At 38.3% G+C, this 21728-nt stretch overlaps 1 protein-coding gene across 1 annotated transcript; it reads right to left on the minus strand.

The window, feature by feature from the left end:
* Positions 1–181: 181 nt before the first annotated feature.
* Shisal2b (shisa like 2B) lies at positions 182–21353 on the minus strand. The gene is made up of 3 exons (XM_042690835.1): positions 21163–21353; positions 17082–17239; positions 182–1714 (listed from the first exon to the last, which is right to left on the minus strand). The coding sequence occupies exons 1-3, from the start codon at positions 21351–21353 to the stop codon at positions 1581–1583; spliced, it is 483 nt and encodes a 160-aa protein (XP_042546769.1). The 3' UTR covers positions 182–1580.
* Positions 21354–21728: the final 375 nt, after the last annotated feature.

The raw sequence follows: 21728 nt of genomic DNA on the forward strand, positions 1-21728 counted from the left end.
AACTTTCAAACCACATATACTCTAAGCAATTTAATCTTGCAAAATTATCCTTTTTTGAATGAGAACTATAACTCAAGTAGTTGATTATATTACAATATTTATATATTACAATATATTACAATATTACAATATTTTACAATATTACAATATATTACAATATATTATTATATATTGTAATATATTACAATATATAATATTACAATATTATATTACAATAATTATATTACAATAATTATCCCAAGGACTCTTCTGTCAATATAGACACATAGCTATTTAGATTAATTAATGAAATAAAAATATAATCCTACAGTGATACTAGCCTCATTTTAAGGGCCCACTAACCACATGGGTTTAGTGGCAACTGTACCAGACAATGCAAATATGAAAAGAAGATTTCTATCATCTTGAAAAATCCTTTTCGATAATGCTGGTCCAGAGGGTTCTTGGTAGAAACTTTTACAACCTATTAAGGAAAAACCTCAAACTTGAATCCAAGAACAGTAGGGCATTCCTTTTTAATGTTAGACTAGAGAAACTGTTTGGCACATTTTGAAAGACCAGTCCTCTGACTAACAAAGCCTTATACAATACAGGAAACCTGTGCAGCAAAGCTGACTTACAATTCTTCCTTTTCTTTTGTTGAAATCCATTGTAAAATCAGATCTAAGTTCTTACAAAAGAAATTATAGATAAAAACTCTTTTTAAGGCACTTATAATTTGCAGAAATGACATACTATGGAACTAAAGAAACTAGTTTTATAACTTGCAAACAGATTCTACAGGAAGTTTATCAGTAAAGGATTTTTATTAAGGTTGCCCCTTGAAACACAGAAAACATTGTATAGATTATGCAGTGTGATATTTTTGTTATTGAATATTAACTTTATAATGATAATGTATTTCATGAAAATCATCCAAAGTGGTAGGGACTGACATTTTTTCTTTTTCATTTTTTAAAAATAATGATTTTTAAGTAGTATTACAAAGGTGTTTCAACTCAGCATGTCATTTTAAGAATACAGTGCATCTTGATCAGTGTCACCATCTTCATTCTCCATCTGTCTCAATCCCACTAATCCCTTCAAATTACCTAATACTATTTTCACATATGTACATTGACTACACCCTTCCTCTCTCCATTTGTCTGTCAGAGGTTGATTTCTAAGAAACTTAAGACCATGACACTCTAGTTCAAAAGACAATTTCCTGAGAAATTGCTTATCTAATGCCATCACTTATTGAAAAAACAACAAATGAACTAAAACATTTGCCTGTTTTAAAAATTGTAAAATGCTGGTAGTGTGATAATCTCATTTGTTGCTTGCATAATTTGTAAATTCATTAATTTCTTCTGAAGAACTAGCATAATTTCCTGCAATAGAAACACCTTAACAAAAGTGAATGAATGTAGATGACAATCTATCAAAACCATATTGTTCAATGAATTAATCAAAAATGCAGTTGTGTTTTATGTTGTGAGTGATGAATATTGAAAAAGCAATATTTGAAACTATAGTTTGAAATGCATTCTTTATTCTTGCTACAGCTCCAATAATCTTTTAAAATACAGGATTTTTCACTAATATGCAGTATTGATTTGTGTTGTATCTGTTGTTTTTTCTTGAATTATATCATCAGCTTCATAGGATGTTTCATTTGTTGAATTTGATGTTGCATGTGAAACGAAGGGTCTTGTTTTTGTATTTAAGTAGTCTGCAAATACACAAACAACAGGAAATTATTACTCAAAATTGTGATATAAAAGTTGCTTTTGACGGGCTGGGAAGGTGGCTCAGTGGTAGAGTGCTTGCCTTGCATGCATGAGGCCCTGGGTTCAATTCCTCAGCACCACATAAACAGAAAAGGCTAGAAGTGGGGCTGTGGCTTAAGTGGTAGATTGCTAGTCTTGAGCTGAAGAGCTGAGGGACAGCGCCCAGGCCCAGAGTTAAGGCCCCATGACCAGCAAAAAAAATAAATAAATAAAAAGTTGCTTTATGAAATTTGTACTTAAAGTTTTGAAGTAATATTGAAAATATTGCATCCTGAAAGTACTGTGTAGAGATTCATAGCTCAGTCATTTCAAGGTTGTTTAGTCACAAAAGCAAATTTTATTTCCATGCATACCTTTCTCCATGCTTCTATGAGAAACTATGCATTTTATAAGAATGTACCATTTTCGGAATCTTTTAGTAGAAGTAAAATTACCCCCATCCTCTGCATAAAGTGAAATAACTGCATTAAAGCCAATCCTATAAATTTGCAGCAACCCTTGTAAGCAATTTAGGTGTGTTCAAACACAAACATGTTGCCACAATTTCATTTATATGTTGCATTAAATGAGTCTAAAATTAGCAAAATAGAAGAAATTATTTATAATTTGCAGAAACTAGATTTTTTAAAGATATCTAATAATACTAATTGATAGCATAAAATGGAACAAGAGAAATGTAAAATTCACATATATTCTTCAGGATGTTTATCAGGAAAGGATTTTTGTTAGTTACCTATTGAGATACAATAAACAATTATAGTGCATATTGTGATTTTTGTTATGGAATATTAATTTTATTTGTAAAGAAAATGTTTATGTACCTAGAAAATCTTTTTTATTTTTTTTTCAGTCATGGGGCTTGAACTCTGGGCCTGGGTGCTGTCCCTCAGCTCTTCAGCTCAAGACTAGTGCTGTACCACTTGGCACAGCACTACTTCCGGTTTTCTGTATTGTTTATTGGAGATAAAGAGTCTCATAGCCTTTCCTGCCTGGGCTAGCTTTGAACCACGATCCTCAGATCTCAGCCTCCTGAATAGCTAGGATTACAGGTGTGAGCCACCATGTCTAATGTCCCTAGAAAACCTTTTGTGCATCAGTTAAGACAAATTGATAACGAAGAAATAGGTGGCTATTTAATAAGTTATTATGGCATTTGTATCTTATGTAAGCACTTATTTAGACATCTAAATTTTTAATACTTTATTACAATTTAAGAAAACCTAAAAATTATAAGATGATTAGTTCAAGTCCTTCATATTTCTTAAGATATATAAATTTATAAAATTAGAATTAAATTTTTGAGTGTTTCTACTCCATCATATCCAGTTCTTTTTAATTGATTGATTGGTTGGTTGGTTGGTTGATTAATTGTTTGGTTGCTTGGTTGTCAATACTGGGAATTGAACCTAGAGGTATCAGTATCAACTTAAAAAAAAAACGGTAAAAAATGGAAAGACTTGGAAAAAATCATATTAAGTGAAGTAAGCCAGACCCAAACGAACACAGGTCCCATGGTTTCCATTATCTGCAATAATTAGTATACATCTAAGATAAACATCAGATGAGCAGAATCACTCAATAGCTACATACATATAACCATATAAGATGATGCTAAGCGAAATGGATACAGAGGGGGCTTTGTTATTTTTAATGTACTGTGTGATTTCTTTGTTTCTGTTGTATGTTCTTCCCCCTCTTGTCACTGTATTTAAGCCTGGTATTGGATATTCGTTTATTTGACTTAGGGAAGGGAAGGGGAACAACAGAATGGTGAGACAAAGGACAAGCGGGAAGCAATGCAACAGCAATATTCACAAGGCACTATGCTGGAAATGATCTGTACTACTTGGTGGAGGAGGAGGGAAAGTAGTAGAAAATTGAGGGAAGGAGTAACAAGGTTGACAAGAAATGTACTCATTACCTTACTTATGTAACTGTAACCCTCTGTACATCATCTTGACAATTAAAAAAAACTGGGCAAAGAAGTCAGGATATCAGGATATTATTTCCTAACTTAGTTATGCTGGGGTTCTCTTTAAATTATCTCCATTCTGACAACTTTAGTTTCTGTTATTTATTTCTGTTGCAACAATTGAAGGAATTTATCTAGCATGTCTGCTGCCCTCTGAGGTATAAAGCTTTTTAAAATGACATTCCAGTATTACAGATTCTACTTTCACTAGCACTTTTAAAGACCCTCACCTCTCATCTCTGACTCATTTACTTGCAAGCTGAATGCTTCCAGTAGTGTTAAGGACAATGCTAATTCCTTAGACTGGCTTTCTAAGCCAAAGCAGTTTCCCTAACATAGCAAAGATATGGTACCAACCCAGACACCCCTCAAGAGATGAATGGATTAAGAAAATATGAAACACACATACACACAGTGGAATTCTATACTTCCATCATAAAGAATAGCATTGACCCATTCATAAGGAAATGGAAAAAACTCGGGGGAAAAATCGTATTAAGTGAAGTAAGCCAGGCCCAAAGAAACAAAGGCTCCATGGTTTCCCTCATTTGTAATAATTAGTAAATGTCTAGGATAGTCCTAGCAGAGGATCACAATAGCTCAATAGCTATGACTATATAGAATGATGCTAATCTAAATGAACTCCAAGAAACGGAAACAAGAAGGTTTTTTAATGTACTGTATTATTTCTTTTTTTCTTTTTCCCCCCTTTGGTTTATCCCCTGTTGTCACTGTTCTTAATTTTGGTACCCTGTAATTTGTATATAGGTTTATCTGATTTGGGGAAGGGAAGGGAAATAACAAAATGATGAGACAAAGGACAAAGGATGAACCAATGCCACAGAGATACAAGATACACTATTGAAAATGAACTTTACAACTTGGGGGAGGGGGAAGGAAAATGTGAGAGGGGACCTGGGATAAAACAAGGGAGTGAGTAACACTGTTCAACAAGAAATGTGTTCATTACCCTACTTATGTAACTGTAACCCCTCTGCAGTCACCTTTATAATAAAAGTACAAAAATAAAACCCAAACCAATTCTCTATGTGAACAGGAAAGATCTGTTAATAAACACAGAAACACTTCTAGTGTTCACTCTTATCCCACCACTTGTCAAAATTCAAAGGCACTCCCAGGAAACATTCCACTAGTAATTCAGAGTCTGGAGGTAGGAAAAATGACTATAATAAATTGAGACATAGTGATAATGGGTGTCCAGATAATACCACTTTGGGATAATTTTAAAATAAAGAAAAGACCTTCTAAGCAACCTGTTTTTTCCTACTTTCCCTGTGATAAAATAGAAAGTAATTTCTTAAATAGGAATAGAAGCAGCTGCTTATTTTCCATCACAAGGTTATTACAGCATGGGATTGATTTTAAATAAGAAATCTGTAATACTGTTGAACCTCCCCAGGGATTTGTTACACATAAAAGAGTTTTCTGATTTAATTCCTCTTAGTTTTGTAGTAGAGTGCAATTGCCAAGATGCAACTTCACAGTTCTTTCCTGGATTGGCACAATCTGTTGCCTTTGAGGACTGGTCATCAGATGTCCATCTCCGATTTCTTTTAATCCTATGCCTCCCTTTCTGGCATTTAAATTAAAGCTTTGGCTTTTGCTGAAATTTAAATCCCATTCTTACAGAACCTTTATACCTGTCCTTATCACAGTGAAGCCAAAGGCTATTTTTTTCTGATAACTGTTAAACTTCACATTTACTTTCAGAGCCTTTCCTTTCTCAGAGATCCTGAAAGTCTGTGAATGCTGTTCTTGTCTGCCATTTAAAAATATCAAAAGAATACTGAAGATCCCAACATCTTATTTCTTGGCTCTCTTGAAGAACTATAATGGAGCTCTCCTGCTATTTATCTCTGCTTTGGTCTAACCATTCTAAGTCCTTCAGCAACTTCCAAATGTTCATCTAGTTGGATCACTTTAGGAAACAAGCAGTCTGAATACATACCCTAGTAGTGCTTTTGTTGTTGCTATTGTAGTTTGTAAGAGAACGTTTTCTGTATGAATTTCATGTTATGGTTATAGGACTAAATCTGAAGGTCTACTGACTTCTCTCTTCAATGCCCTGTGTTTCCTTCAAATATATATTCAAATACATTATATCCTATAAACACACTTTGAAGCTGGGCACTAGTGCTTTATGATTCATCCTAGCTACTCACACGAGCTGAGATCAGTGGATCACCATTCAAAGCCAGCCCAGGTAGACAAATCTATGAGACTCCAATTAACCAGTAAAAAGGCCAGAAGTGAAGGAGTTGTGGATCAAGTGATAGAGTGAAAGTCCTGAGCAAAAAGCCAAGCAAGAGTATGGGATTTGAGCTCAAGACCAGCACCAGAAAAAAAAGGGGGTGAGGGGGATTAACAAATCATTAAGAAAGTATGAATACAAACAGTTCTACTTAGATGTATTTTTCCTATCCTAGCTTGGTATGTAATCCTACCCTGCTCAAAGGCAGAGATAGAAAGATCAATTCCCAATGTTAGTTCAGGCCTTGGAGTGATAACCTATCTGAAAAGCTAACCACTAATGTGGCTCAAGTAGTAGAACATTTAAGGAGGCCTGAGATCCCCAGTACAAAGGGAAAGGAAAAGAGAAAGAGAAGGAATTTTTTCCTGCCTCACTTCTTTTTCCCCCAGAATTGTCACTTTTCCCCCACTTTCCTGCATTGTTAAGTTTGTCTAATTATTGATTATTAATTTAACCTACAAAGGAATTTAGTGGACGCTCAATTCTTTAAATATTCCTCAGTGGAAGATTGGCTTCTATAGTGCTTACTAGTTCCTGGATCAGTCAGTAGGGATTGCCTGATGTTCTACCTGCAGGAATGCATTTAGCACTCACAAACACTAAGTACAGTAGTAGCTCTGCTGAGCAATTTGATTTTCTACATTCTGGAAACTAAAATAGTCACTGGAATTCCTGGTTTGTTATTTTTCCATTGAAAGTTCCTTTTAGGGGACATGGGTGGCGTTTTATGCCATTGAATCCAAATTTCCCCATCTTTGATTAAAATCTCGATGAAAAAAAAATTTTGGGGGGGGGGGGTCCGGTCATGTGGCCTGAACTCTGGCTCTGGGCCTGGGCACTGTCCCTCAGCTCTTCAGCTCAAGGCTAGCGCTCTACCACTTGAGCCACAGCGCCACTTCCGGCTTTTTTCTTTTTGCTTATGTGGTGCTGAGGAATCGAACCCAGGGCCTCAGGCATGCAAGGCAAGCGCTCTAACACTGAGCCACCTTCCCAGCCCCTCAATGAAATTTTTAAAAGCCTTTCTGAAACCAAGAATTGCTAAATAATGTACCAGCCTAATTACTAAGCATTCTGAGCAGTTTTACTTTTTCCTGAAGTCTGTAAAGCCTATTCAGAAAGTTAGTTCCCAAATTTATCTCTACACTTAGTATAAAACATCTCAAAATATCATTATATTTTTTTAAATTTGACATTTTGATCTGATTTTTTTTGAAAAATTTGAATATTACAAGAATAGCCAAGAAAATTTTTTAAAGAATAAAGGAAGGAAGGAGACAGGCTCTTGCTTAATCTGATACTAAGATAAACAATGCAGCAACAATAATTTTAAAGTATATTACTAGTGTAAAAGTAAACAGATTGATAAGTTTAATAAGCATAAACTCTAAAAACAGTCCGTAGTATATATAAAATTTTAGTTTATGAATGAGACAGTTTTCATTGTCAAGAGGAAGATGGATTATCCAATAAATGTTTAGACAACTGACTCATTAGAAAATAGAAATAAAGGAAGTTTATTAGAAGAACGTATAGTTGTGAATATAGATTTTAGTGGAGAGAAAATTTTCTATGTATGAAACCTAAATAGATACTTCTATTGTTAATAATGGTCACATAAAATTTAAAAAGTAAACAATATGGAAAAAACATTTATAACAGAAAAAATAATATAAAATATATGTAAGCATAAGCCACAAGAGAAACTATGATAAATATAAACTGGCCAGGTGCCAGTGGCTCATGCCTATAGTCTTAGCTACTCAGAGGCTGAGATCAGAGGATCCCAGTTCAAAGACAGCCCAGGCAGTAAAGTCCATGAGACTTATTTTTTTTCTTTTTTTTTTTATTGTGAAAATACTGTACAGAGGGGTTACACTTACATGGGCAAGATAGTGCCCATGAGACTTATATCTCCAACTAACTGCTATAAATCCCAGTTAAAACTCTGGAGCTATGACTCAAGTCAGGGAGTAAAAGCCTTCAGCAAGAATGCTCAGGGGGCCTAGGATCATGGCTCAGCATGCATAGTATGCATGAAGCCCTGCATTCAATTCCCCAGAACCTCATACACAGAAAAAGCCAGAAGTGGCACTGTGGCTCAAGTGGTAGAGTGCTAGCCTTGAGCAAAAGAAGCTCAGGGACAGTGCTCAGGCCCTGAGTTCAAGCCCTAGGACTGACCAAAAAAAAAGAACGCTCAGAGCCCAGACCCTGAGTTCAAGCCCCAGGACCAGCACACACACACACACACACACACACACACACACACACACACATTCTCAACTTAGATAAATTTAAAATATGGGGCTGGGAAGGTGGCTCAGTGGTAGAGCGCTTGCCTTGCATGCATGAGGCTCTGGGTTCGATTCCTCAGCACCCCATAAGCAAAAAGAAAAAAGCCAGAAGTGGTGCTGTGGCTCAAGTGGTAGAGCACTAGCCTTGAGCTGAAGAGCTGAGGGACAGCGCCCACGCCCAGAGTCCAGGCCCCTCGACCGGACCAAAAAAAAAAATTTTTTTTAAATAAAACAGTGCTCTTCAATGCATCTCTCTTTAAATACCAATACCCAAGGCCACAGAGGATACAGGATCAAGCAAAAGTAAAATGGTAATTTTCTGGAGGGCAGTTGGGAAGCTGTATTCATATATTTTCATATTTGCTCACCTTTCATCAGTAATTCCATTCCTAGATATTGATGCTAAGAAAATAGGTGTTCTATCTATGCATAATAGGAAATAAAATGTAAGCTAGTTCAAAGTTAGTAATTTAATAGAATACAGTACACTGAGACTAATTTAAATATCATTTTCAATTAAACAAACCAAGCATTCTGTTCTTTTCTTTTTTTCCTCTTATAGTAAAGTAACAACTAATAAGTGAGGATGGAACAATGATGTAGAAAAACCCACATTATTCAAAAACTATAAAAACAGTTGTCAAGAATCAATGATTGGCTGAAAGTTTGCAGAGGAATGGGAGATTTCATAATCTCAAAATTCCTCCCCACAAGATTACTTAATAAAAACAAAGAAAAAAGTACTTTACTATGGATTGATCCAGCAATTACAGCCTTATCCAAGGAAGCCAAGTTATTTCCACTAATAATGGAACAAACCAGTATGGTTGGCCTCTTCTAATTCTCTGGAACTGCACCGTTTGTGATGTGCCTGTCCCAAAGGTATCATCACTCTCCAGTCATGAAAAACCTTCAGACAAACAGATTGAGGGACATTGTACAACATAGCTGGCTTTTACTTTTCAAGTAATGAAAGAAAAAGATAGGATTAGATAAACAAAAGTAATATAATTATTTACAACAATATAATTCTGTACTAGATAAGAGGTAAGAAAAAGTTCACTATTAAGGAGGTCGGGTGAATACTGAAATATAAACTAAGTAATATTTCTATCAATTATACTCCTTGAATATGATAAATGTACAAGATTCCTGCAAGAGGAAAGTATACATTCTAGGTAATTGCCTTCTCTCAAATTTGTAGTTAAAAAGACAGTTCAGAAAAGAAATCATCTCTCAGAGAAGTGCCAAAGATGAGATAAGTGAAATAAAACACTAGCAATTAGTAAGTATGAGAAAAACTCCATCAGAAAGAATGCCATTGCCCCATTTGTTAGGAAATGGAAAAACTTGGAAAAAATTATATTAAGTGAAATAAGCCAGGCCCAAAGAAACATAGGTCCCATGGTTTCCCTTATTTGCAATATCTAGTATATGTCTGAGTCAAGCGGAAAAGGTCAGATAATGTGATGTTAGGAAAATGAACCCTTAGATATGTATTTTAATGTTTTTTTCTTTCATGCATGTGTTCCTAACGCATTTATAAGATTATCTCTTTGTTGCTTTGTATGTCCCTCCCCCACAGTATAACCCCTGCCTTCACTACATTTGATGTCAGTATAACTTGTGGAGGAGATGGGGAAAAACAAGTCGTTTAAGAATACAGGTGGACCTGTTGCAACAATGAGAAGTACAAGTTGTCATGTCGAAAATGAGCTTTACAACGTTGGTGGGGGAGGGGGAGGATTGAGGGGGGTGGGGGTGGAAGGCTGGGAAGGGATGTGAAGGGTAAACAATGGAGGAGGCTGCAATGCTTGATAAGAAATGTACACATTATCCTGCCCATGTAATTGTAACCCCTCTGTACAGTATGTTCACAAAAAAATAAAATAAAAAAATAAAAAAGTAAGTATGAGAAAAACTATCTACTTGCTTTGAAATTTATCCAGAAGTATGAAATTGTACCAAAATTGTAAGATTATGGTACTCCAACAAACTAAAAAAATTGACTTAAAGTGGTAGCACATGTACTCATTTCTTGAGGGAAAAAAGAGCAATATTATGTAGTGACAAAATTCCTATAAGACCATTTTCCCTATTTTTAAAAATATACATGCATCAATAGATGAATAGAAAAACTCTGTGATTGTCACTCTATTAATATCTACTATGTGTGTATGCTGGGCTCATGAAGGGCATTATTTATTTTACTATATTTTCTAGTTTTCCTATAATGAGCAAGAACTGAAAGAGAGGTTTTGTGTCTAGGAAAGTAAGTGGGAGACAATGTGGAGGGTTCTTCTAAGAAGAAAGACTATTCTAAGCCAGCTCAAGTCCCATTTTGTTCACACAGAATAAATGATTACATGATCTTCCAATTTACTGTCTCAGTATTCGGTATACAGTTTGCATTGTTTTTTATACAACTGTGCCTTACTCTAATTTATTCACCCTATTTTATCTGCTTTTTCACAAAAAAAAAACCAACAGCCTTGAGGATGTTATTTCTAGTTAATTGTACTGCTTTATTTGTGTAAAGCAGCTCTACTAATATCTGCTTTTCTAATTTTTATAAAAAATTCTGCATCTTTTGAGTGTCAGTGGCTTATTTCCTGTCATCCTAGCTACCTATAGGAACTGAGATTTAAATGATTGAAATTCAAGGCTAGCTCAGACCTACACTCAAGAACCTTCTTAAGAAATAGCTGGACATGGTAACATGCATCTGCCCTCCTATCTCTGTGTGAGGCTGAAATCTGGAGGATGAAAGAATCCATCCAGGTCAGAAAAGTCCATGAGACTCTCCATGGAAGAAGTAGGGCCTGGTGGTGTGCAACTGTTTTTCCAGATTAATGAGAGGCCTAAATCCATAGATGTGTTCCAGAGATATTCTTCAGCAGGAAGCAAGACCTCCATCTCAAAAGTAACCAGTGCAAGAAAGGACTAAAGGCATGGCTCATTGGTAGGGTGCCAGCCTAGCAAGTACAAGGCTCTGAGTTCAAACCACCAAATTTATTTTTTAAAATCTGCCTCTTAGGACCCTCCATGTGATACTCCCTCATCACCTCCACAATACCAAGTTACCAATGAACATTTGAAGCCATAGACAAATATGATGTATATTCTGGAGAAGAAATTTAACTCAAATTACAGTTACAGGAGGTAGGAGATGCCATTATTAGAGTGAAACAAGCTACTGGGTTCTCCAGTCAAATTGAAAATTCCCATAATAGTAAAAACAAGGGACACTTGAAGTTATTTAAATTCATAAGGTTTAAATCAAGCTTGCCCATTCTAGCTCTGAGAATTCTGGTGGAAATAGGCTCCTTTCTGTTAGAACTTTAAGAACACTCCATGGAAAAGCTTGTATAGCAAGGCTCTGAGACATTCACCACTTTGATTTGTCGTCCATTTGCCAATAATTTTTCTCCAACCTTGAGATGAGCCCTACCCTCAGGACTGTCTGTACTCAGCAAGCTCTTCACATAGCTAGGAACTGTCCTAGAGAAGTCATGGTGCTCTTAACCATTGGCATTTGAAGAGTGCATCACCTAAAATGCAAAGGTTGAAAAAGAAGAAAATGGTAATAAGATAAAATTTTAAAGCCATCAATTGCCTAGTGACAGGTGATCTGTGAAGAATAAATGCTAGAGATCCAATTAAAGTGATAGTGTCTAGCAGAGAGGGATTTTACTTTTTATTTTTTGGAGACCAATTCAAACTGTATAAAGCTTAAATTATATACAATAGAAGTCAAGTATGAAAGAATGAAGATACACTATGGAAAAATCTTGGCCAAATAATCTAAGATCAGACTCTAAACTTTGTCACTTTTAGAAAAAAATCCCATCCTTTAAGTCAATTTTAATAAGATAAACAAGAACATGTTTCTATTGAATCCATTTGAGTTGCCTGTAAGGAAAACAATCTCTATAATAATTAATCTAGAATGATTTGCACATTAAACTTTGGGTCTTGGAAATAGGTAGTTTTGAAAGAAAAGGGCTTTAATTGGTAAAACTAATTTTCTTCTGGTGCACTGTTTACTTGCTTAACTTATTATGCAAGTATTTTATTATGTCTCTAACATTTAGACAGATCTTAAATGCAATAAAGCACCAGACTTGTTTTCTCAATAGCTTGAACATCTCCTGCTAGGTGGCAAAATCACCGCAATGGAACACAAATATTTAACAAAGGGTACAGCAATGTTTAATTACCACTTCAAAAGATTGCTTCAAATTGAAACCATTTCCTATTCCAGTGGCATTTGGGTTACCTTTATTTGTTTGGGGCTATCCACTTTGTCTAATTTTAATAAAATTCACCCAAGGGACTAAAAACACCTATTTGAAAGCAACTGGAAGGCATTGGTTATATAAGATCTTACCTGGACAATAGCAAGTACTCAGGAAAGGTATATTGAGTTAGATAGAATATGTTAGAAAGGGAGTAGTAGCATGGGCATATTTCATTGAAAGAAAAGTCTCATCCAACTTTATAAGAAGTACATTAACAGGCTTCCTCAATTAATTGACAATAAGAAAACTCCCAAAGATGTAAATTAACAAATCAATTATTATGCTGCTAAGAGCCAACATAATCTACAATGTTGGAGCCATCCTTGAGCTAAAATAATCACTTTGTATTTAGTACTGTGTATTATGTAGGAACACTCAATACATAGCAATGCAAAGCATTGTCAATATTTCTCAGAATACATTTCTTTGATCACCTAGGATTGAGATACAGTGCTATTTCAATCCATTCATTCAGGAAGTATCTAAGTGTTAGAGGCACTGGAGCTAGTGGTGAGCATACAAGACAGAAGTTCTTACTTATCCTGGAACAAAGTTTCTGTAAGGTCTGCCCCAAGGCCATGCAGGCCCAGTGTAGATACCTCACTACCTCCATCACCCAGGTAACTGGCACACCAGGAAGCAGTCACCTCCCTCTCCTGCTAGGTCACATCCTGGGCCACCCCTGGTTATGCCTCCCATCTGACCATAGGAGGATCCCAGACCCTGAGGTCACATCCAGATCCAGTGTGGCCACACCTTCCTCCCACCTGGCCACACCTCTTCCTGTCCCTGGTCTAGATAAGTCCTGGCCTGGGGGTGGGTTTCCCCTTTTTGGCCACGCCTCTCCACTATGCATGGCAGGGACAGCAATTTGGTAAATAATACTTTTGTTTTCATGCCTGAATACTGTGTGGTGTTCTCTTCATCAGCTACCTAATGAAACCTACATATTTAATATACCTTACAGTTTCTAGTTGGAGTGGAGAAAACTTAATAAATAAACACATAAATAAGATACATAGGATATTCGTGTTAAATACATAGGAAAAATTAAGCAGGAATAGGGTGTGAGGTGTTGATGAAGAACTAAGAATGCAGAAAGGGAGCTGGGTACTGGTGGCCCATGCCTATATTCCTAGCTACTTAGGAGGCTGAGATCTGAGGATTGAGGTTTGAAGTCAGCCCAGGCAGAAAAGTTCCCATGAGGCCCCTATCTCCAACTAACCATGCATAAACCAACAGTGGCACTTTGACTCAAAGTGATTGAGCACTAGCCTTGAGCAAAAGATCTCAGGGACAGCACCTAGGCCTTGAGTTCAAACTCCATGACCTACAACAACAACAAATACAGGAAGGGGACTTCAGGGAGGATTTGGAAAAAGTAAAGGTACAAGTCAGGCTGATATCTGAGAGAATGATGATAGCATATACAAAACTTGTTAATCAAGAATTTCAAGGAACAATGATTTGGCTAAAGGTGACAAATGATAGGGTGTAGAGAACAGTCTCAAGAATGTATCCATTGAGAGAAATGGAAAGAGATTAGGGTTTTGATGAGAGAAGAGATGTGACCTGGCCTCAGGTTGGTGGGAGAAGTTGTTGGTCCTGAGGTTTAAAATCAGGACTTTGCACATGTTAGGCAGAGACAGGCACGCTATCATTTAAACCATCCCTCATTTTTTTTTTTTGTCAGTCATGGGGCTTGAACTCTGGGCCTGGGCACTGTCCCTCAGCTCTTCAGCTCAAGACTAGCGCTCTACCTCTTGCGCCACAGCACACTCCCAGTTTTCGGGTGGTTAATTGGAGAGAAGGGTCTCTGGACTTTCCTGCAGTGGCTGGCTTTAAACTGTAATCCTCAAATCTCAGCCTCCTGAGTAGCTAGGATTACAGACATAGGAACCACAGGCGCCCAGCTACCATCTCTATTTTTTTTTTTTAGTGCCAGTTTTGGGGCTTGAACTCAGCCCAAGCTGAGTCCCAAGCTTTTTTTGCTTTATCACTTGAGTCACAGCACCACTTCCGGCTTTTTCTGTGTATGTGGTACTGAGGAATCGAAGCTAGGGCTTCATGCATGCTAGGCAAGCACTCTACCACTAGGCCACCTACTCAGCTCTATCCCTCATTTTGTTTTATTTTCCAGGTAGGTCCCTCATTGCCTAGGAGTGGAGCCTAGACTGTGATCCTCCCATACAGCTGGGACAGTAGATATTTTTGTGTGTAACACCGCAGCCAGCTAACTGATTAACATGGCCTTATATATAACATTTTGCCCTGACTGGCCTTGAGTTGTGATCCTCCCAATTTCTGCCTCCCAAGTCGCTGGGAATACAGATAGGAGCCACTGTGTTTGGCCCAACATCATAGGTTTTAACATGTTTACTCAGGTTATTCTGGGACAAATAGCAGTTGAGCAAGGACAGAATCAAGAAGAACTGATTTGCTTGAAAAGACAGCTTGGAATCTGTATTTTTAACGGAATCTCTCAATGATTTACAGACATTGTTAGGGTGTTCTCCTCCATTTTGACTTAACAACTGCCATTGTAGGCAGTTGTTAAATCAGGTGAGCAGACCAGGCCTGGCCACAATCATTAATTCTCACACATCTGTGTCCGATTAGCCTCCAGTTGCAGCGGTGGAATGCCTTCCACCCAAACCTAACTGCAAAAGTTGCAATCAGTAAACCAGGCCCTGGCTACATGTTATCTTTGGCCCTGCCTGCAACTGCCGAGTACTCCCCACTCCTAGTATAAAGATGCCCCCTTTGCACAGAGACACAGCCTTGTTAGCTTGCTGACAATAAGCTTTGCTTTGGTGACTTGGTTTCCTTTGGTCCTTTGGGCTGGAGCTTTCAGACATAGCAAAATTTAAGAACTATGACCTAAAATCATGTAAGCATTTAGACGATTGACTTTATCATCTCATTATTTGGTCATTGCCAACCTACCACATTATTTTGCCTGTACAGAAACTGGGTCTAAGTCATTTGGACTAAATTCAGCTATCAGGTTTTCCATTTGGCCATCTAATCTCCAATCAGAGCTCAGGAAGGATGTTAACCCTGGACTCTAGCCTAAGACACCCTCTGAGAGAGGAGGGAGTTCCTCTCCTTCCCCTGCAGAGCTAATGCAGCCACAGTGAAATGTACCGATGCAGGCGCCAGGGACCAGGTTTCAGCATTCTCTTAAATACATTCCGTGACCCATTTTTTTCTTTTTTAAGATTTTTATTTTCTGCCAGGTATGGTGGTGTATGTCTGTAATCCCAACACTCAAGGGACTAAGGCAGGAGGCTAATATGAACTGCAAAGCATGATCTTGTCTCAAAAAGGAAAAAAAAAAGAGTTTTGCTTTCCTTTTAAATTGGAATAAGTTAGCACTTGTGTATATTTATGGCTGTGTATATTCTAAATTGATATATTCTATAAATCGTAAATACATATATTCTACAATGTATATTCTATACATAGATATATACATGTATGGAAATATATGTATAGAGAAATGTATATCCAAATAAAGCTCATGATTTGTGCTTCTTTTTTAAAAATTATTTTATTTCATTTAGTCGGTCGTGAGGCCTGAACACTGGGCCTGAGCACTGTCCCTGAGCTCTTCAGCTCAAGGCTAGTGCTCTACCAGTTGAGCCACAGTGCCACTTCTGGCTTTTTCTGCTTATGTGGTGCTGAGGAATCGAACCCAAGGCCTCATGCATGCAAGGCAAGCACTCTACCACATGCCACCTTCCCAGCCCAATTTATGCTTTTTAATATACTGGTGGTAATTTACTTTAACAAAAACTTCAACAATGTTTTAGTTAGGCACCACTGGTTCACCCCCTCAGACCTGAGGGATTGTGGATCAAGGCCAGACTGGATAGAAAAGTTCCCTAGACTATCTCCAGCAGAAAGCTGGAATAGAGTGGTGAGTCAATAGTTTCATGCCATTCTTGCATATCTGAAGTCCTGAGTTCAAACCCCAGTACTGTCAAAAGAATCCACTGCAAGCATTTTTGATGAATCCGTAATGATAAATAGCATTTGAGTCATACACTTCATAACTGAAATAACATGCACAAAAAGTTATCACTTCCATATTCTATGGGTAGAAAGATTCTGAACTAACCACTGACTGATTGATTTTGAGTTTTTGGAGATTTTGTTTCTCTATTTATTTGACTTTTTTGGCTCCAATAAAAACCAAAATTTAAAATTTTCAAGAGGCACATAGATATATTAAAGTAGATTTGCTGAACCAATGATTTACTTTTCACAATAGCATTTCATACCGTAGCTGTTTTTCTTGGCCACAATTTCCGTAAGGCATCATCATTAAGGCCTGATGCAATGTAAAATTTTTATAAACACACATAATAAATTATTTTTTAAAGCATTCATTATGATCTGTTGCCTAGGTGTAGATTATTCTTTTGATAGAGTACTGTGAACTGGTTAGAAATAAAGGATGTTGATTACCTTCTCCAACAGAAGAAGCTTCTAGGGGTTGAAGTTTAAGTCCAGTGTCTATTTTTTGAGGCTTTGTATAGAGAAACAAATAACAAAGAACACAGACGCTGATGACAAAGGCCAGTAAAACAAGGGCAGCAATTCCCAATCCGATCAGAGCACCAATGCTGAGGAACATAGAAAAAAATCATGTCATGCAAACTGGTTTGCACAAAAACCAAAGGCAGGGGCTAAAGATTGATTCTTGTTCTCAACTATTCATAACCAAATTATATTTTAACGTAGCTAATAAATAATTGAAATCTGCAGCAAATTTTTTCCTACTGTCAAATTTTTATTATGTTTTCTCTAAAAGTTTTCAAGACCCTTTTAGATTTATATGTTAATATTAGTGAAAATGCCATGTGAATTCATCATAAAGGTAGAAGGTCAAATGATGGTTCAAAAATACCTGTTATGTAAACCTCCATCATTGCTGTACCTTAACAAGAAAAATTCAAGTTTACCAATAATAGATGAATAGAAAAACATTTGCTGCAAAAATGTTGGGAAACAAATATTTATTGGAAATGTAAAACTTTTCTTTTGGAGACATATACATGAGATACCATTTATTGATCTACAAAACCACAACCTTTACCAAAAAAAGGTTTGGTTAAAGGAAAACCACATTTGTGAAATACAGATGAAGTACATGTTCAGTTTGAGATCTTTCTGTCTAGAAGAACATAACATCTAAGTCCTCTAGTATTCGAAAAGAAACTCTTGTGCTTTTATCCAAAATTAAGGTGCATGCACCATTATATTTGCTCTGTGCTTAATCTGTAATAAGTAATTTCATGAACTTACCAATAAGGCTAATCATTTGAGAAGCAATACAGTTTTTATAGAAAATCCATGAACTTAGTACTACTAAATGAAAAAAGGAGCTTGAAAAAAAAGCATCACCTACTAATGCAAAGATATGCATCTTTTGTGTGTATGTGTGTATGTGTAAATATATATAATTAAATATATAGATTAGATTTGAAGCTGCGCAAACAGACATTTCAATTAACTTTCCTACTGTTTCCCATTATGTTGTGCACAAGTATTAGAAATGCTCACATTCTTAACCTGTAGAAAAATTTCATAAGTGGAAGGAAATACTAATTGCTTTATGATTGATCAAACTGTTATCATTTGGAACACAGCATCATTGAAAAGTAATGTTCTTTTTTTTTTTTAACTCTTTCTGGTTTCTTTTAAGGCTCTTTCTCTCTCCCAGGGTTTAGGGCCTAACTAACTTGACTTGTATCAAAGGAGGGAAAGAGGAATTTGATCAAGTATGTTAGGAGAATGGTATTGAAAAATGAAAGGCTTGATTTGATGAGAGAAAGCACCCTTACAAATAAGAGATTGCTTCTTGAGCTACAAGATGAAGGCAGACTTCTAGAGGTTTTTGTGCTTGGTTTATTAACATTGCCCTGCACACAAGTGAAGACTGGGTGCTTGTATGGCAGAACCAGACCAGAGTTATATATTTTAATCTGAGGCTGATGTGAGCTGGTGTACTCTCCTTTAAGGGGATAGACTGTCTGTGTCTAACCGTGCACCGACTAAGGGCAGCCAAGGTGGACCCATGCTATTTCTGTAGATCGTGGCATGGAGGGTTAAGATGACTTCACTATACACACTGAAACATGAGAATGTAATCCAGTTAATATTATTTAGTGTACAAAGCAGATAACAGATTAAGATATCTGGATATATTCCTGAAACCAGAACCCCACTTATTAAAAAAAATCTACAAAGTAAAAAAAAAAAGTGACTCAATTAACAAGTGAAATTGTCAGCCTAATTAAATTCAACACACATACTGTGAACTTGAAATGTACAAATTAAGAATCCAGGACATGCAACTGGAAAGAAAACAGAACCAAAGCATGCTATGTCCTTTTTTACCCCTTCATGTGTTATAAAAGGAAAAGACTCCATAATCTAAACAATGTTTCAGTGTCAGCACTCCACGTCACAGAAACGCTGCTTTATACATGCAAAAGTCTAGGTATCAACTCTTAGTGGAAGTAGACCTGTAGCTGTCTCCCAAAATATCCATTTGAACAAAGTTATTGAGCATCTATTTAAGCTCACCCTTCTCTAATAGGCATGATCTTTCCAAGATCTTAGAGAAAGCTGCCAAAGGAAATCCTAAGAATGTAGAGATTTGGGGGAAGAGAAGAAATGGGAGTAGGGCAGACATGGGAAACACCCAAAAGAGTTGCTTTTCAAGCCCTGAGAAAGGGTCTGAAGCTGCCATCTTATTATTGCAACCATGCTTGTATTTAGCAACTTCACTTACCTTTTCATGGCTACTACTGACTTTCTCTAGCAGCTGCAGAATCTCAATATAAGAGCCAGTGACTTCTGCCATAGTTTTCACAGTTGGAGTATTTTAAATTACAAGTGACAAGGAAAGAATAGGAGGGAAATGAAGCCCTAATAAATTTATCTCCGCATTGTGTCCTCAGAGCTCAATAACTCACAAGAACCCCAGGTTTAATGTTACCAAGCAATGCTCTCAGTTAAAGTGATTTTTCTATTTCCTGGGAACCTGGCTAACTGGCCATTTGTCAGTTCTGAATGAAAGTCCCCCAGCAGGCTGTTTGCCCCTTTGTGCCCTCATAAATCTTAGGAAGGTTTTATATACTTAGCTGCTTGTCACTTTGGAACTACTTAGAGATCTGAGATTCTCAGTCGCAGGTTCCAATTGAATTTGGCTTAGGCATTGCCAGTCTCCATTGGAGACACTTTGGCCATTATTAATACTGTCAAAGACTCGGAGATGAATTATTGTAATTTTTCCCCAAAGGCCAGATAATATGCTACGGGTGCAACAGAGTTCTTTAGTCTAAGAATAAGCTGTGTTCTGGCATTTCCCACTCCAGCAAAACTCTGAGAATGGAACTTAGAATGTAGGTACTCTTATTGAGATGTTTATTGAAGCTTGAAATACAGAAGAAAATACTCTTATTTCAAGAAATAAGATGTGGTCATTGATGAAAACTTGATGTCTAACCAACCCTGGATAATGCTAGGAAATGGTCAGAAATAAAAATGTACCTCTTGCTAGCAACTCTCTCTCTCTCTCTCTCTCTCTCTCTCTCTCTCTCTCTCTCTCTCTCTCTCCCTTCATTTCTCTCTCTCCCTCTCCTCTCCTCTCTCTTTCTCTCTCTAATTTGTAAGAAACAGTTTAAGGGGGGCGTGGCAGTTCTTCCCTACAATGTTAGAACTCCAGTTGAAATACAGCAATCATCTTCAAAGCTGGCAATATCTTGAGTAGAAGTGGGGAAAGGCACTTCATAATAAAAGTATCTGCGTAAATACAATGGATGCGAAAAATTCTCATCCGAAAAAGAAGCAAGAAAAACTTCCTCTTAGAAAATCTCTACTTTCCAGCAATGGTCTGATGGCTCAGGTGTTGACAGAGAGTGTCTGGAAAGGCTATTCAGAGGGTGTGATGAGGCAGCTAACTCCGTGTTCTTTCTGTGGGTGTCTCTTCAGTTTGGTTGGGCAGTGCCAGTGTTGGATTGCCTGAAAAGAGCAAGTTTTGCACACACACACACACACACACACACACACACACACACACGTGTCTTTTTGATATTTTTAAGGAATCTAGCCAATTCCTAAAAGAAGCGGAATATTCTGGTCTTTAATTAATGCCTTCACATGATTCCCCCAGGAGCTTCCTTTCTGTTCAAAGACCAGTCAAAAAGAACCATTAAAATCTATACTTGAACTTATTTGCACGCACGGCTAGTTGGCCAGCCAGAGAACTGGCGTCGTGCCTGGGCCAGGTCGGTGGAACGGGCCCGGGTTGCGCCCTGGGCGCAGAGCCCCGCGCTCCTCCAGCGCCTGGCAGGGCTCGGGCTGCCCCTGGAGTGCCGAGCCGGGGTGCGGTTGCTCTCCCTGCCCTCCCTCGCCCTTGGAGGCCCCGCATCCCTGCGGAGGGACCTGACGGGGACAAAAGGCAGAGTTCCAGTTGGCCTCTGCGCCTGGAGCAGGACACCGTTGCCAGCCCTCCCCCGCCCGGGGCTGCCCTGCCCACCTGAGGCTCCACATGTAGCTGTGCTTGTAGGGGAAGTAGCTGCCGGGCTCGCTGCAGCAGTACTTGAGGTCGGCGAAGCCGCAGCAGTAGAGCAGCGCCGCGCCCTCGCCGCGCCGGGGGCACTGGAAGGGCTCCACGAAGCTGTGGTTCACGCTGAAGTAGCCGGAGCACAGCCGGCTGCTCTCGCCCATGGCGGGCGGCTCTCTGCGGGGGGTCCCCGCCCACCCCGGCACCCCTGGATGCGTCCGCGCCGCACCCCCAGCGCCCCTGGGTCCCTCCGTCCCGCTCGCCACCTCCCGCCCCTCTCCACCTCCGCGATCCGGGATCCGGCAGTCCGGGCGCTCAGCCTCCGCGCGCGCCCCTCGGCTCGCTCCCCGTCCCCCGGCGGTGCCCGCACGCCGCGCTCCCGCCTGGCCGGGGGCTCCCCCCAGGGTGGAGCTGGCACCTGCGTGTCTCCACTTGGTCTCCTGCTCCCTTCCACTGTATTATCTGCGCTCTGCTGACCCTCACCTCTTCCCCCTCACTCCATCAGTAGTCTAGATGGTTGAACAGGAGCGAGGAAAGGC

The sequence above is a fragment of the Dipodomys spectabilis genome, unplaced genomic scaffold, assembly GCF_019054845.1.
Source record: "Dipodomys spectabilis isolate Male_0828 unplaced genomic scaffold, ASM1905484v1 ptg000140l, whole genome shotgun sequence".
Lineage (NCBI taxonomy): Eukaryota > Metazoa > Chordata > Mammalia > Rodentia > Heteromyidae > Dipodomys > Dipodomys spectabilis.

Coding starts and splice junctions, on each gene's coding strand:
- Shisal2b (XM_042690835.1), bottom strand. CDS start 21,353: ATGGGCGAGAGCAGCCGGCTGTGCTCCGGCTACTTCAGCGTGAACCAC. Junction 17,240..21,162: donor AGCTACATGTGGAGCCTCAG/GTGGGCAGGGCA, acceptor TATGTTCCTCAG/CATTGGTGCTCTGATCGGAT. Junction 1,715..17,081: donor AGCTTCTTCTGTTGGAGAAG/GTAATCAACATC, acceptor GTGTATTTGCAG/ACTACTTAAATACAAAAACA.